Source organism: Dermacentor albipictus, unplaced genomic scaffold (genome assembly GCF_038994185.2).
Source record: "Dermacentor albipictus isolate Rhodes 1998 colony unplaced genomic scaffold, USDA_Dalb.pri_finalv2 scaffold_47, whole genome shotgun sequence".
Classification (NCBI taxonomy): domain Eukaryota; kingdom Metazoa; phylum Arthropoda; class Arachnida; order Ixodida; family Ixodidae; genus Dermacentor; species Dermacentor albipictus.
In genome coordinates this window covers 654,429-671,146 of record NW_027225601.1, presented here as the reverse complement: position 1 = coordinate 671,146, position 16,718 = coordinate 654,429, and the positions used below count along the sequence as shown (strand labels likewise).

The 16,718-nt window shown below is 43.0% G+C and overlaps 1 protein-coding gene across 1 annotated transcript in view; it reads right to left on the bottom strand.

Moving 5' to 3' along the window:
• Positions 1-4,401: 4,401 nt before the first annotated feature.
• Positions 4,402-16,718, bottom strand: part of LOC135905549 (uncharacterized) — a 162,004-nt gene continuing 149,687 nt past the window's right edge. Inside the window, exon 8 of the mRNA XM_070530109.1 lies at positions 4,402-4,701. Coding sequence (XP_070386210.1) covers positions 4,417-4,701 — 285 coding nt within the window. The 3' untranslated portion in view covers positions 4,402-4,416. The remainder of the gene's footprint in view (positions 4,702-16,718) is intronic.

The following is a 16,718-nucleotide window of genomic DNA, read 5'->3' as shown; positions in this document are numbered from 1 at the left end:
ATTTCGAAGAGCCGATTTCAGGATAGAATTCAATTTTCTGCGCCATTTAAATGAACAGTAATAAAATATGGTAATTCCGTATCTAACATAGCTGTACACAAGTACGTGAACAAGTACTTTTTGGACAGAAAATGGGCACAGGTATCAAGTTTTATGCAGAAGAAAAGATGTGGTGCGAAGCTTTTTGATAATACCTCCAAAATGAGTGTTCCATGTCATGTCAGACTCAAACATGATGCCTAAAAATTTTACATTAGTTTAGAGCTCTAGTAGTATGCATTTGCAGTTTATACAATTAGAGTCATGAACACATATAGGACAAGACGATGAATTTTTGGGAATTATGAAAGCAAAGTAGTTTGGTCTTTTGTCTATTAATTCCAATTCCGTTAATTATTCACCAGTTCATTACAGACGTGCCATCTGCTTAAAGCATATAACCACATGTATTAAAGAGGCTTGAGTTATCAGGAAGACAGTGTCGTCGGCGCACTAGAATGTGGGGAATTCTGATACAAATTGAAGCAAATTCTTGACGTACAGGTTAAATAAAAGTGTAGATAAAACAGACCCTTGAGAACACCCGGTTTTAGCATTAGTTTTGCACTTGAATAGTCACTTATGCGCACTGCCTGAGCTCGATTGCTAAGATAGCTAGACCACAACTTTATAAATGGACCCCCGCAACTAATTCTTTCTAGCTTATCAAGAAGCAATGTTTGAATAACGGAATCAAAAGCTTTACTTGCGTCTAAAAAAAAAGCGTACATACGAATTCGCCATTATCGATAGCTCTATAGATAGTGTCCGTGAATTCTTCTAGTAGGGAAATAGTGCTTCTTCTCTTGATGAAACCAAACTGTGATAGTGACATAATGTTTTCTTTATTGTTGAAATTGGTCATTGTCCCGAGCAAGTGTTTTCCAAATATTTGACTCCTTGCAGGAAGAATGGAAATTGGTCTGTAGTTCTCTGCACTGCAATGAGAACCATTTCTATGGAGCGGCTTAACCACAGCTGCTTTGAAAGCACCCGGAATACCGCAACTATCCGCATAAACAATAATAATGAAGAGAAGGACGGATTCAAGAACTGAAAAAACAATGTTGAATGCCATGTATGCCGACACCATATGGAGGTATATGTCACTGAAACCATCTGGTAAAATTATGCCAGAGTTCTTGCGCTTTTCGTCTGATTTACATTATTATACGACAATGGTCACAACATAATATCGCTTTGACATTCAAGCACAATAGTGCAACCGTTAACAGAGCATATACATGCATGGCATGGTGTTCCGATAGAAACATTATGCGTGCTGCCTAAACACATGTAACTACCTAAAACTAATTGGGTAATATAACCATGGCTGTTTGACCTACACTGTAGTGTCAGTGCACGCATCACTTCTACGTAATTAAAGAATACATGTCGGCAGAGTACTTGTTTGGATATTACAACCTAATCGGAATCTCAACACTATATTCACCCCTTTATAAAAAGTAGCACTATATGAAATGTCTTTGAATTAGTTTTTTTCTGATTGTCGTCAAAAAAAAACGCACACAGCGCAAAAACAAGCGAGCGACAGGAAAGGGCGACACGCACACAGCGCTCCTGTCCGTCTTTTGGGCGCTGGGTCCTTTGTTCTAATGAATCGCCAACACGCCCAAGCTTGCGCGTCAACCCCCTCCTAATTATCAGCACTGGGACAACATGCGCGAAGTGCTGGTGTTTCGACAGTAAAAAACGCCCTTACCATCACAAGGCTGTTTAAGTGGACAATACATTGTAACGGAAATGCAGAGGTTGTTTTTGCAGTGAAAGCATCCTTAGACCCACATTCTTACAAATGTGACGTAAATGCGTTTTTGTGCTAAAAACACCCTTAAGTGTTACAAATGGAGCATTTGAAAATAGAAGTAAGCGTCGCAAAGGCAGCAGTAAGAATAGCAGCAAAAGATATATCAGCACCAAACTTGCGCAAAAATAAGCATGGAAATTCTAACGCACTCGTAGAATTTATCACAACCGAGACACACTGGTATTATGGCAAATAAATGTGACGCAAATGGATACATGAGATGTGGAATTGCATTTTAAACATACCTGATTATTTAGAAGTCGTGTAAAATGTTACCACAAGCTTACGTGGCCTCAATGTAAGTAACGTGTAGGAACCGATTACTTATAAGGTCTTGGGAATGATTAAAAAAGCATTCTAAACAGGGGGTTATTTATGAAGAAAAAATAAACATGGGATACAACCGGCGACGCCTAAGAACTCAGAGTTAACAGAGACTTAATCATTCGCCTCTAACCCATTACCCTCGCTTCTGCGCAGATCTCTCACTTATTATATCCGGAGAGAAATTCCTTTTGCTGGAAATGTTCCGTGTGGTTTTTATTTCTACGCAAGAAATGCATTGGAGACTCCGCGCTGCCTCTGGTAGGTAAGACGCCGCTTGCAAACGTAAAATAAAAAGAGGCAAGGAAGCTAGGCCTACATACTACACTCTAAGAAAAATCCCGGGGAAAACGGGAGTAACTGCGCCGTTAGTCCTAAAAAGGGCGCTTTCGTCCCTTAAAGGACTAACTGCATGAATGTGCGTGCCGTGTGCAAATTTCGGAGAGTAAATGTTTAGTCCCTGCTCGGAAAGAGAGCAATGGGAGGACGAACGGCAACAGTTACTCCCCAGGCACTTCGCTGCTTTCGTCCGTGTCATGCGATGCGGCGAAAACGGTATTCTCTATAAATCATGAACGGTTCGAAGTTCGTGCATTGTCTATTGAACTACATGCAAAGCAGCACCTTGCCTCTTCGTGAAAAAAATTACGTGAAACTTAAAACTGGAATGTGAAGAGGCATGCCCTTCGTGAGCACCCCATAAGTGAGCGATGCACATTAAATGCGCAAGTCATTGATAGACGGCTAGATTTTCTTGGTCAACAGTACCTAAGTTCCTTCCGTTCCAAGGAGGTTGCGAACTGAAGCGAGGTGTAGCTCAAACGGCACACGCTAAGCGACATAGAAATTGCCCTTCTCTGTTGTCTTAGAGGTGGCCCGTTTGAGCTCGCTACACGTATCCATGGCGTAGTGCCTCAGTTTAAATCCCCCTAAGAATACTCGGGCTCAGTTCCTTTCGCAGTCGCTTATGATTGCAAGTACACTCAACGTTAGACTCTCACTGAATAGCTTGCACAAAATACGGAGTCACTTTTATATTGCGGCACTTGCGTTCCAATGCTTAACTATGTCTAAATATCCCGTCTTCCCAAGCAAGCGGCGTGGTGTGTGGTCAGAGTACCTGACTTGTGACCGAAAGGACGTGAGTTCGAATCCTTCTCTCGGGCACGTTTTTTTTTTCAGCTCATTAATTTTTTTTATTAGGGTATAAATGCCTAATTTAATTAATTCCAACTTTGCGGAGCATCGGAACGAATTACAGTTACTCCCTTGAGGACCATCGGGCAGGGGCAACTGTTAGTCCCCGAAGGAGTAAGCGCATGGGGAGTAACAGTTCATCCCATGTCAGTTCGTCCCCAAAAGGACTAATGGTTGTGGCAAATCAGTTAGTCCCCAAAAGGACTAACCTCCCTACCCCTTTTAGTCCTTTTTTTCTTAGAGTGTACTCCTGAGGCGCACGATAACCTTATCAGAACTCTAATAATCACAAAGCCTTCAGAATCCCATGCTTTGGAACGACCAGTGAAGCTTGGCAATGACACATGTTAAGCAACACTTTAGAGGGACAGTCCGCTATGAAATTTTTGGGTTTTACATGCCAAAACGACGACGTGATTATGAGGCGCGCCCTAATGGCGGACTCCGAAAATTTGGACAACCTGGGTTTCTTTATTGTGCTCCTAAATATAAGTGCACGGGTGTTTTACGTATTTTGTCCCCCATAGAAATGCTGCCACCGGAATTCTATCTCACAACCTCGTACTCAGCAGTTAAACGCCATAACCACTAAGCAACCACGAGGCTTAACAGCGCGCTATGCTACAACGCTTGCTTACAGTCTCCTAGACATGTCCAGTCAGGATAATGCGTCCAGGATTGGTCTTTTCTATTACAGAATTTCGAGGACTGGCCGCTTAGTATTACACAATCTGCGTGATAAGCGTTGTTTTCGCTACAGTTTATCAAAACGTGGCTGTATCTTTATTACAACATCCTCAGATCAGTACTTTACAGCACGTTTTGTTGTTACTGGCATAAGATACTTGTATCAGTACACTACTTTGGTTGTGGGGCCACTTTATTACACAAGGAAACGCCAAAGTACACAAAATGCAAGGAAAGGGGTGGGGCGCAGCCAAAAAAGTCTTTGCGTTATTGAATAAGCAATAGACGAGAGTTCGAGTGTTTATTGTATATGAGTGTTTATTGTAAATGAAAGAATTGCGTTACAGAACGCAATTGGCCTCATAGCAGGCAGTTGGCTGTTCGTCGATAGTTGGCAGAAACTTCGGTGACAGAAACTTCGGTGACACTCCACCGTCGTCATCACTGGAGGATCCCGGCAAGGGCGCATATCGAGCAGACGCTGGCTGGGCTGTGTCGTTTCGGCGCCTTCGCAGGAGAATGCCACGCCCTGTTCTTGATGGGCGGGCGGCTTGGACAGAATGTGCGGGGCGGTGCGTATCGTAGTTGCTCCAAGCTGATGAGCTCACTTCATTCACGCTGAGTGCCTGCATTTTACAGTTAAATAGTTAGATCGGCCTGACATCAACACCATGGTATGGTGTACGTTTGAAGACAATTAAAACAGCGGTAGGGTCGGTACAGCGTATGAAATGCTTCAGTCAGAGCACAAATAATTCGCAGACGCAGCGCACATGTTTGCACCTATGCGAAGCGAAGCTGAGGTGAAGAAGTTACAGAATGCTTTACAGCAGACGCCTACGCACGTGATTTGGTGGCGACTACTGGACGCATATAAACGTATGGCATGAGTCAGGCAATATTTAGGGTTTCTGTACATCTTGTTTTACAAGGAAACATACCCGGTCTGGAGGATATGCCAAGAATAGGCAAACGCCCAGTGGTACATCCCGAGTATAAAAACGAAGTGGATGATAGCAATTGTGCAATATTAATAACAGTTATGCTCACTGAATAGAGTACTTTAGCAGTGAGCGATATTGTATCTTTGTATTTTACGAAGAAACCGTACATGGTAGGACAAGCCAATCCTGGAAATTGGGGCTAGAAAATAATGGCACCCTTTCAGGGACTAAATAAGAACTAGAACAGAATCCCGTAAATAGAACTCACCGTATCACTACCAGATCAATGTGCCCTGGAGATGCATGTGAGTTGAATTCTATGTGTATTCTTCATTTAGGAAGTTTTGTTATTGTTTCGCAGAACAAAGCTGGTCACACGTACGTAGCATACAAAGTTTATGTGAACCACTTCGTAGGCTCCTGCATACAACTTTTGTATGTATATATATATATATATATATATATATATATATATCCGAAAATATGCCAGGCATTTCTACGACCACTAAGTAATAATAATAAATGGCCGATTTTGAGGTAAAAACACATGCAAAAACACCGATGGCAGGTTCCTTCGGACACATGCCATCGGTGATGGTGGCCAAACGGTCACAGGTGATAAGTAGTAATTAGCTCCTCATGAAAAAGGCATTCTTATTTACTTTACCCCCTTTTATTTAGTGGGCTTTCTACAATTGCAAAATTGAAGCGAGATCTCATTACAAATCATACCTACATTTGGATCTGTAAAAACACTAATACAAGCGGAACAGCGGCACAACGAATTTAGGCTATCACTGAGCGTGAAATCGAAACTGGCAGACTGCTGCGTGCCCAAAGCCGGGTCCGTGGAAGCGCGTTACATTATGTCACCCAGCAGGGGGCAAACAACGCGCTGCGACCGCGAGGTGCACGGAGCAGCAGCATTCTTGAATCCGGCAAAAGTTACGAATCAGCGAGCCCTAAGTTGGCACTGGTGTTAACTGCACATGCATTGTCGAAGTAGTCGGTCGGCCCAACCCGATTCCTTGGTGTCTTGCGTACCTTGTGTTCAGATACATCGCGAAGTAGAATTCACATAATAATGATGAAGGATTCAGCAAGGACTGTGGGATGAAAGGATCCAGTGGCCCACATCAAGCTCAGAAAAGTGATGGTGTACAGTAAACGCTGGCAGAGCGGGAATACTTACATGGCGTCGCAAAGTGTCAACATATCAATCTATCTTATTAAACTAGAACACATACAAATCCGACGGAGCATGTCGAGGACTGGTTCCCGTCTTATCACGAGAAGGCGATTAGAAATGGTGCATCCACCTTCATCTGGTAGGATGTGGAAAGTTAAGCGGTGAACGGTTTCGGCTTTAGCATTGGAAGGATACATCATGTTCGAGTCTTATACACGGTGGTCATCATTACGCGATGTGAAACAGTTGTAGTTCTGTTATCGGGGAGGGCAACATTTCTAGCCAATGTGGGCACAAGAGTGAATGATGCTTTTTAGAGCGCGTTTCATTGTATGTTGTATATTGCGATTCAATTATTATTGCAATTAATATGCAATTCAGGTATTGATAATGGTACCATGAGTAATTACTGTTGTCCTAAAATTCAGTGTAAAATAGAAGGCAGCGTATTTAAACTTTGAAACAGCCGCATTCATTTATTATTTTAATCACAAAACTTCATAAATCGCAGAGCTATTTCCTGAAGGAGTACAATACGTTTACAGATGAAACGTATGTGTGATCACATGATGCTATGTAGTAGGATAGATGGCTGTCGATTCTGCTAAAGCAAACTGCTCTCACAGTGTCAGTGTCAAAGTAATAATGGCATTTGTGCAGAATAAATGAAGTTCTGCTTTATTTTTGAGAGAGTGATGGACTATTGCGCTTCCAATGAAGATGTTTGTGTAGCGTTACGCTCAAGTACAATGTGGTAGAAAGAATGCGAGTAGCATTCTGTGAGAGGTGTTTTCGAGGAAGAATTACGGAGAATATGTTTAGTTTTTGTTTTGATACAATATATGACGTAAAGTCTATTAAGAATATATAAAGCTTATATGACCTAAAGCAACTGATAATACTCAGGAACTCATTATTAGCCTCTTGGAATAATGCTTTATCCAGAGAGTCTAGCGCACAACGTAAAACAGTGTGGTCTGGATACGCTACAGCGGAGAAGTCGTTTAATGCATTAGGAAGATTGTTTACAAATAAAAGAATATTCGCCCTAATACTGAGCCTTGTGTAACACCTACAGCCATGTCGCAAATGTCGAATGTGGTTCGTGCAATGGTAAATAGTTGTTGTTTCGTCATTGAGATAGCTGCGGCAAAACTCCATAGTTGAAACTCGAAAGCCATTTAGCAGCATCTCATTATCTGCAGTCTTAGATGGTTTTGCAACTTCTAAAAAAACATGGTTAGGACAGTTTTGTTGTTCTTCAAGTGGAACATACCTAGTCACAAAAAACTAGTACTTCTCTATTCATCCTTTTTTGAGCTCGAAAACAATGTCGGCAATGTTACAAAGTGAATTCACGTTCAAGAAATCAAGCGATGCGCTTGGCGATAAGTGTAGGCAACTTGTGAGAGATATAGGACAGTACTTTTCAAGAAAATATGGTTCCGTTTTCGTAAATAGGAATAACAATGACCATTTCTAATTTGTTTGGTCAAGTACCAGTTTAGAAACTGAGATTGAATTTGTTTTCTAATCACTTGAACAGTATATGAATGCATAGCTTTAAGGTCATTTGGATATATCAACGCGCGCAGTAGCATTAAGGATTGGCATATTGCTCACTACTCACACTCTCCTCCACCGTAATGCTGACAAAACTAAATGATCTGGTCGTCTTTTAAGGGCTAGTACAAAAAGAAAGAAGAGGGACGTTGTTAGATATTGCTTGAACAATGGTACAGAAGTACAATTAAACAAAATTGCGAAGCATCTCTTAGGTATTCCTTATATTTTCCAAGTCAACCATCGTATTTACTCTCACCGATGGCCTAACTACTGCATTGATAATGCACCATGTAGCCTTTGGATTGCTAGAATGATGGACTATTAAACTTGTGTAATACTCTTACTTGCGAATATGTATAGCACTAGTTACGGTATTTTGAGTGGTACAAATTTTTTTTTCGATAATTGTTGCTTCTGTGTGAGTTTAAACACTCCATTCATCATGCTAGGATAGATAGGAGTGTTATAATATTTTTTTTTCTAATGCGTGGCGATTACGCTACTGCGCCACACTATGCTTTCCTGAAGCTGTCAAATTGCTTATTGTGAGTTATCGGAGGATTTATCTTAAATAACAGAAACACTCATGTAATACTGGATACCTCAATACGAAACTTAAGAATGGCCCTGAGAATCAGTGGAGCAAAGGAAAAAGGTTACGGTAGGTCAATGCTCCTTTACAGCCGAATTATAAACATTGCACCAGCTTGTATCTGTGTTCAAGTAGCATTGGTAGGGCCAATCAATGTGAATGCCAACGAAGTTGCACGTGTTGGAGTTGAAATGACATTAGAGACTCTGTATCTTCTCACAAAATAAAAATATTTGACACATGCTCCTTAATTTGATCAATAATAATGTATTCACCCACAAATATTCATTCATTGATAGTGGCTGCATAAATTAATAAATGCTCAAAATGCTGCGAAAAAGTTCACCTATTCTTGTATGCAGCATTGTAACTTACCTCCATAACAAACTATTTACAATTCACAACAATCCTGTAAAATTCGTTCGCGAAAGAGAAAGAGCACTTCATAATGATTGAGTGCGATATAGAAACCTGACAAAATGTGCATTGTCACCTCCCTCATTTACCGCATTTCGATTAGTGCAAAAAATGGTTATCCGGGTATATGCTGCCATACGTCCTAATGAAACCATAATTAACCAATCATGAAAGAATACAATGACAGAAGAGAGCAAAGGTCGTCGTTGTGTTTGTGCAAGCTGCTCACATTACAATAAGATAAAGTTTCAAGGGAGGTATTGTTCATAAAATTGTTAGAAGTACCAATGAAATGACGCGCTGATAGTGATACCCTCGGCCTATAAAATGGATTTAAGTCGCTCATTGTGGACAACGCTTGATGTCTGTGGCGCATGGTGCCGTTAAAAAGAACAGGCGGCAGCACATAGCTCGGTGCAATAGCGGGGTTGTCGTGGTCGTAGTTTCAAGATGTGATGCCATCGAAGCTGGAACAAGTGAGGCCATGAAGTAAACAACGGAGATAGTCATGCAGGCTGGTAACGAGGTTTATTGTTTGGAGCTCGTTTACCATGCTGTTGTGATCGACATTACAGAAAGCCTTTTGTAGACAACTGAAATGTAGTCTTCAGTTAGGGGTTTCAGGTGTGGAAGATATTTATTGTAGGGTCGAAAGAGCATGGCATAGGTAGAGGTGCGTCGTCGATATGCAGTAACGTACTGCTGTAGGCGTTGTGTAGTATTCGGGTGTGCGTGATAGCGGTGTGCGTGATAGGGATAACTGGCCACCCTGTATACGCAATGCCTCATGACCTCGAGCGTACCGCAATCTTTGAAGAACGCTAACATATACTTAATTCATAAGAAAGGGGACGCCAAAGACTTGAAAAATTATAGACCGATCAGCTTACTGTCCGTTGCCTACAAACTATTTACTAAGGTTATCGCAAACAGAATCAGGAATACCTTAGACTTCTGTCAAGCAAAGGACCAGGCAGGATTCCGTAAAGACTACTCTACAATAGACCATATTCACACTATCAATCAGGTGATAGAGAAATGTGCGGAATATAACCAACCCTTATATATAGGTTTGATTGATTACCAGAAAGCGTTTGATTCTGTCGAAACCTCAGCAGTCATGCATGCATTACGGAATCAGGGTGTAGACGAGCCGTATGTAAAAATACTGAAATATATCTATAGCGGCTCCACAGCCACCATAGTCCTCCATAAGGAAAGCAACAAAATCCCAGTAAAGAAAGGTGTCAGGCCGGGAGATACGATCTCTCCAATGCTTTTCACAGCGTCTTTACAGATGTATTCAGGGACCAGGATTGGTAAGAATTGGGGATAGGAGTTTGTGGACATTACGTCAGTAAGTTGCGATTTGCTGATGATAATGCCTTGCTTAGGAACTCAGAGGACCAATTGCAATGCATGCTCACTGAGCTGGACAGGCAAAGCAGATAGGTGGGTCTAAAATTTTGTCAGCAGAAAACTAAATAACGTTTAACAGTCTCGGAAGAGAACAGCAATTTACAATAGGTAGCGAGGCACTGGAAGTAGCAGGGGAATACATGTACTTAGGGCAGGTAGTGAACGGCGGATCCGGATCATGAGACGGGAATAATCAGAAGAATAAGAATGGACTGGGGTGCGTTTGGCAGGCATTCTCAGATCATGAACAGCAGGTTGCCATTATCCCTCAAGAGAAAAGTGTATAGTAGCTGTGTCTTACCACTACTCACCTACGGGGCAGAAACCTGGAGGCTTATGAAAAAGGTTCCACTCAAATTGAGGACGACGCAACGTGCTATGGAAAGAAGATTGATGGGTGTAACGTTAAGGGATAAGAAAAGAGCAGATTGGGTGAGGGGACAAACGTGAGTTAATGACATCTTAGTTGAAATCAAGAAAAAGCAATGGATACAGGCAGGACATGTAATGAGGAGGGAAGATAACCGATGGCCATTAAGAGTCACGGACTGGATTCCAAGGGAAGGGAAGCGTAGCAAGAGGCGGCAGAAAGTTAGGTGGGCGGATGAGATTAAGAAGTTTGCAGGGATGACATGGCCACAATTAGTACATGACCGGGGTTATTGGAGAAGTGTGGGAGAGGCCTTTGCCCTGCAGTGGGCGTAACCAGGCTGATGGTGATGATAGCGGTGTAGAAATATTCGCTGCATAAGGTTTCCCTCACCAGAAGGGGCCAAATTGGTTGGAAGGCTGCGTGTACGGTGTGTTTGCCTTGTTTGCGTATGAAAATGATCATGGCCATTTCAGTTAACTGAAAAGTATGTCATAGTGCAAAGCCCTGTCGTTTGCGTTACCTATGGTGGTACTCCTTGCGTCGTTAGCATAAATCCTGCGCATGTGAGCTTCGCTGGCCACCAGACCTCAGTTCTATTCGCCGTTCTACACCAGTGTCTTCATGACATCATTATTGGCCATGACTTCCTGCTCACGCACTTTCCTCTTTTACTGCTCATCTTGCCTTCTACAGTTGGACCCGACCTCAAAACCAGTCGCCACCCCGTTTATGTGTTCGTTCGTCTGCGACCAGCTACCAGAACGAATGTCACGTTGATGTTGTGGCTGTTGCGGGCAGTTGGGCAGATATACCTTTCCCTAATTTTGGACGGACACAATTTCTTCCCCAAGCTATCACGATGGTCAGCATTAATCTTCAGCCGTACACGACGCTCTGGCCCTGACTATGGATGATCCAAAGTCATCACCTGCAAGCCCGGACACAAGTACTACGCCTGACGATCTCCTTGACAGTATGATTTCCCCTCACCTCTCGTTCACTCAGCCCGAAAATCTCCGCCACTCATTATCGTTTTACTGCGATATTTTCGATTTTTCTTCGCTGCAACTTCACCAGACATCTCTCGTAACCCATCGCATCAATACTAGGGATGCCAGACCAATCCATAGGCGCCCTTTCCGAGTGTCTGCTTCCGAACGCTGTGTCATTTAAAAACAGATGTTGACAAAATGCTGCATAAGGATTACATCGAACCATGTGCCAGTCCTTAGGCGTCTTCCGTGGTGCTTGCCAGAACCAAAGACAACAACTGGTGGTTCTGTATCGACTATTGGCACCTGAACGAGATTACTAAATAAGTACGTCTACGCTGTGCCACGAACAGACGGTCCACTCCACTCTTTTCATCGCGCGATGTACTTCTCTCCCATAGAACATCAGTCCCGCTATTGACGAATTGCCGTTGACAAGCATGATCTCGAAAAGGGCACCTTCATTACACCGAATGGGCTCTACCAGTTTAAAGTTCTGCCTTTTTGGCTTGCGTGTTGCCGCGGCAGCATTTGGAATAATGATGGACTTTCTCCTTCGCGGGTTCTGACAAAAGCTTATCAGCTTGCCCCTTTGACATAAAGGACTTGTACTGCTCCTTGCCTCAATAGAAACTAATAGCATGCGTGGAAGAGTCCATCGACGAGTATGGTGTGGTTGCATATCAAAATTCAGCTGGTTTATTCGTTCAGGCCTTTTTAGATATGCTTCATTGCTACCTTCACTCACTTCACGTATGCAGAATGGAATGGCGAAATATTCATCCAAAAGCAGGGTGTATGCATTGGTTCATATTTGGCGCCTATACTACGTGACATTTTTCTAACCCACCGTAACGAAACCTGTCGCATACTTTGTCGGAACACAGGGTGGTTAAAGTTGTCAGGTACGTTGGTGACTACCTTGTCCTTTTCGAGCCAAACGCAGGTACTACAGTACACAAGCTTTACGAAGTGTTTTGTGCGGGTCTTAGGCCACTTACCCTCACGCTTGAAGAGCCGAGTGATACCGTGCTGCATTTCTTTGCTGTTCAGCTCACGTTCATCGAACGGCACACGTGTTGGGACTATAAATCCAGGGCTAACAAGTCCTTGTTGCCATATCGTGCCGCCCCCTCGAAGCTCGTCAAGAGGATCATTGCCAACTTGTACTTTGGAAATGCATGAAAGAAACAGTGCCGTCATGAGATCTTTACCAGTCTTATGGAGCAGTCGCTAAGGTTGTCAGCAGCAGGGTTTCCGGAGTCAGTACAGGTTTCGCTCGTAGAAGGGCTGCTCAAAATATGCGTGTCACACAGCACAACTCGGGACGTGGCAAATCAACAAATGGAAAGGAAAGGGAAGGTAGCGGTAATGCTCTATCTGCCTAGAACGGCACATGGGCTTTCAGAAAATGGCTAGCCATGTGTAGACAAATATGGTCTTTTCAGCGCCAGAAAAGCTTGCAATATATGTCGGTTAACGAACCCGTACCGTAAGACAGCTGTTGGATGCTCTATGAATCATCGTAAAGTTCCAGTGGGTTGCGCAGAAGCTGTTTCTTTACGAACTTGCGCTGTCCTGCGGAAAAATAAATACATCGGACCGACAGGAAGTTACGATGTATTACTAGACCATAGTCCAAGCGTGAGAAATAAGCAATACGGCCATCTTTGAACACACTGTCAGTAATGTGGCTTTGCTGCCGGTGTATCGGTCCTGCCGTGTTCTTGCGGAGCATAAAGATAAAGATGTGCGAGCGACTATTGAGGCTCAGGCTGTCATTCTGAATAGTGATACGTTTGATAGTGCCCCTTCGCTTTTCTTGTTACCTAAGGAGACGGCTTTCTTGAATGGTACAAAATTTGGATGATGTGACACCCCTCTGCATTGTTCTTCCAAATGACTTGCACCACAATTTTACGGCATAATAGTGGCCTAACCACAGTGCGGTTTATGTGTTTTATAATTTATCACAGTCTGATTACGTCACTGCGTTCTGGACTAGGCATGTAGCCTCGATATTATGGTTCTACCGTCGGCTCACTGTTAAAAGAAGTTTTTTTTTTGTCCTCGCGTTGCAGTGACCGCCTATTCGTTTTATAGATTAAATGGTATTATTATTAATAAATTATATTGTAAGAAATGAAGAAGTCAGAAGAACCACCAGTGTTCTAGCTCGTTTTTAACACAAGCCAGCTCTGCCGGCGTGCTACCCACGTGTTGTTAAACAAGCGCGGAATATAAAATGGCGTGCTTATTTTATTTCTTTTTATTTGTTATTTATTTACCTGGAACAACACAAGAGCTCACATCTGATATTCAGGGAATCGTACCCGCCCACTGTGTGATTGGCCTGGCGCCACAAATCCTTAGCTCCTTTCAGGAAAACTCCCTTTGTTCTTGTTGGTCTTCAAATCTAACTATAGTAGTTTTGCCCAAAGTAATGCACGGACACGTTAAAATACAGTCAAAGAAGAAGACAGGCGTTGCTGTCAAATATGTAGGTTTTTCAGTTTATTACTTTGAGTTTATTACTAACGTAATGTCTCCATGACTGCTGAAGATTCGACTGCGTCAAACGCTTTCACGTAATCAATCAAAGCTATATATAAGGGTTGGTTATATTCTGCGCACTTCTCTATAACCTGATTGATAGTGTGAATATTGTCTATTGTTGAGTAGCGTTTACGAAATCAGCCCTGGTCATTTGGTTTACAGAAGTCTAAGGTTGTCCTGATTCTATTTGGGATGACCTTAGGAAATACTTTGCAGGCAACGTAGAGTAAGCTGAACAGTCTATAATTTTTTCAAGTCTTTGGCGTCCACTTTCTGATGGATTTAGATTATATCGGCGTTCTGCCAAGATTCCGGCAGGCTCGAGGTCAGGAAACATTGCGCGTACAGGGTGGCTAGTTTTTCTAGAGCAATCTGCCCACCATCCTTCAACAAATCTGCTGGTACTTGATCCTCCCTTTCTGCCTTCCCAATTTGCATAGCTCACAAGGCTTTCTTTACTTCCTCTGGCGTTACTTGTGGGATGTCAAATTCCTCTAGACAATTCGCTCTTCCGGTGTCGTCATTGATGCCACTGGTCTTGCGTAAATCTCTTTAGAACTCCTCAGCCACTTGAAATACCTCCTCCATATTACTAATGATATTCCAAGGTTTGTCCCTCTAATCATACGTCTGATTCTTGCATAATGGTAGATTTTCCTTCACTGCGTTTAGGCGTCCTCAGGTCCTGAGAGCATGTTCAAATCAATCCACATTGTACTTCCTTATGTCGGCTGTCTTGCGCTTGTTGATAAATTTCCAGAATTCTGCCAATTCTGTTCTAGCAGTACGGTTTCATATAATAGCGTTTCTTAATCGGATTATTCGTCTCCTGCGATAATTTACTGGTACCCCGTCTAACGATGTAACCGCCGACTTCTATTGCACAATCCTCAATGATGCCCATAAGACTGTCGCTCATTGTTTCAACACTAAGGTCCTGCTCCTGAGTTAGAGCAGAATACCTGTTCTGTAGCTTGATCGAGAATTCGTCTATTTTCCCTCTTACTGCTAAATGATAGGTGGGCTTGCTATGTACCAGTTTTTTTCTGTTCCCTCCTCAAGTCTATGCTAATTTGAGTTCTTACCGGTCTATGGTCACTGCGGCCTATGGTCACGTCTTCATAAATTTCGACTTTCTTGTCATCATGACTGGATGCTGTTACTCTTGTTAAAAACAACTCTTGTTATCAGTCGGAAATGCAGCATTGTAGGTTGTTCCCCGCTGTGAAGAATTATGAGCGATGATACAGCCTCTCGGTCGCACTTTTTGTTATAGTTAGTGTACGTTGCCTGTTTTACCGAAAATAAAATAGCGGCTAGTAGAGGAGCTATTATTTTAAGCTTACGTCGATGTGTGCATTAGTCATACAATGAATGCACGCCTCGAAAAGACTTGTCTCCAGCCTGCTTCTTGCCTACGCTGACATTGAGGGCGCCCATCGGTACACTGCATATTGTTATGACTTTACCCATAGCCGATTCTACGTCTTCATAGGAGCTTTCAACTTCCTGGTCATCATGACTGGATGTAGGGGCATAGACCTGTACGACCTTCAATTTGTGCCTCTTAATAAGTTTAACAAGACCTGCCACCCTCTCGTTAATGCTATAGAATTCCTGCTTGTTACCACCTATATTCCTATAATCAAAAATCTGACTCCTAGTTGCGGTCTCTCCGCTATGCTGTGGTAGCACAGGACGTGCCCATCTTGAACACTGTATATGCTTTATTTGGCCTCCTAACTTCACTGCACCCTATTATGTCCCATTTACTGCCCTTTAATTCCTCTAACAGCACTGCTACGCACGCCTTACTACGTAACGTTCTAGCGTTAAACGTTGCCAGGTTCAGATTCCCATGGTGGCCTGTCTGGACCCAGGGATTCTTAGCACCCTCTGCTGCGTCAGAGGTCAGAGCACCGCTGTGGTCAGTTGCTTCCCAGCTGCTGGGGACTGAGGGCCGGGGTTTGATTGTTGTATTCATGAAGTAGGTTGTGGCCAAGTAGTGCACCATGGTGGCCGATCCTGCTCTGGTTAGGGAGTGCGTTACCGGTTCTGGTCACCGGGATCAGGGCGCATTCCAGGCCTGTTTTATGGAATTTTATCTACACGCGGATTTTTTTTTATCCGGTCGAAATTTGCGCGGCACCGCGATTCGAACCATGGTCCTCTTGCACGCGAGGCGGAGGCTCTACCTCTACGTCACCGCTGCACACCTATTGCATACCGTATACAGACGATGGACTATTAGAATGACAGAATGGGTGCTAGGGGAAATGCGATGGAGGAGGGCAGAGAATAACGTGATGTGATTAAATTAGTAAATTTACTGGCGATAGGCGGAATCGGCTAGCACCAAACTCCGATAATTGGAGGTGGCTGGGAAAGGTATTTGTTCTGCAGTGTAAATAAAGAGAGGCTGGTGATGATGGTAATGTGCATGTACATTGGCATGTAATTTATGTATATGTGTATATACGTTTGCATAACAAGTCTGTGAGAGCGGTTCAAGCGTTCCTGTGAGGACATTGGTCTGGGGATGGTATCACGTCGTCGGTAGAGCAGGAACGCTCAATGTCGGGGATGACTTGAGAG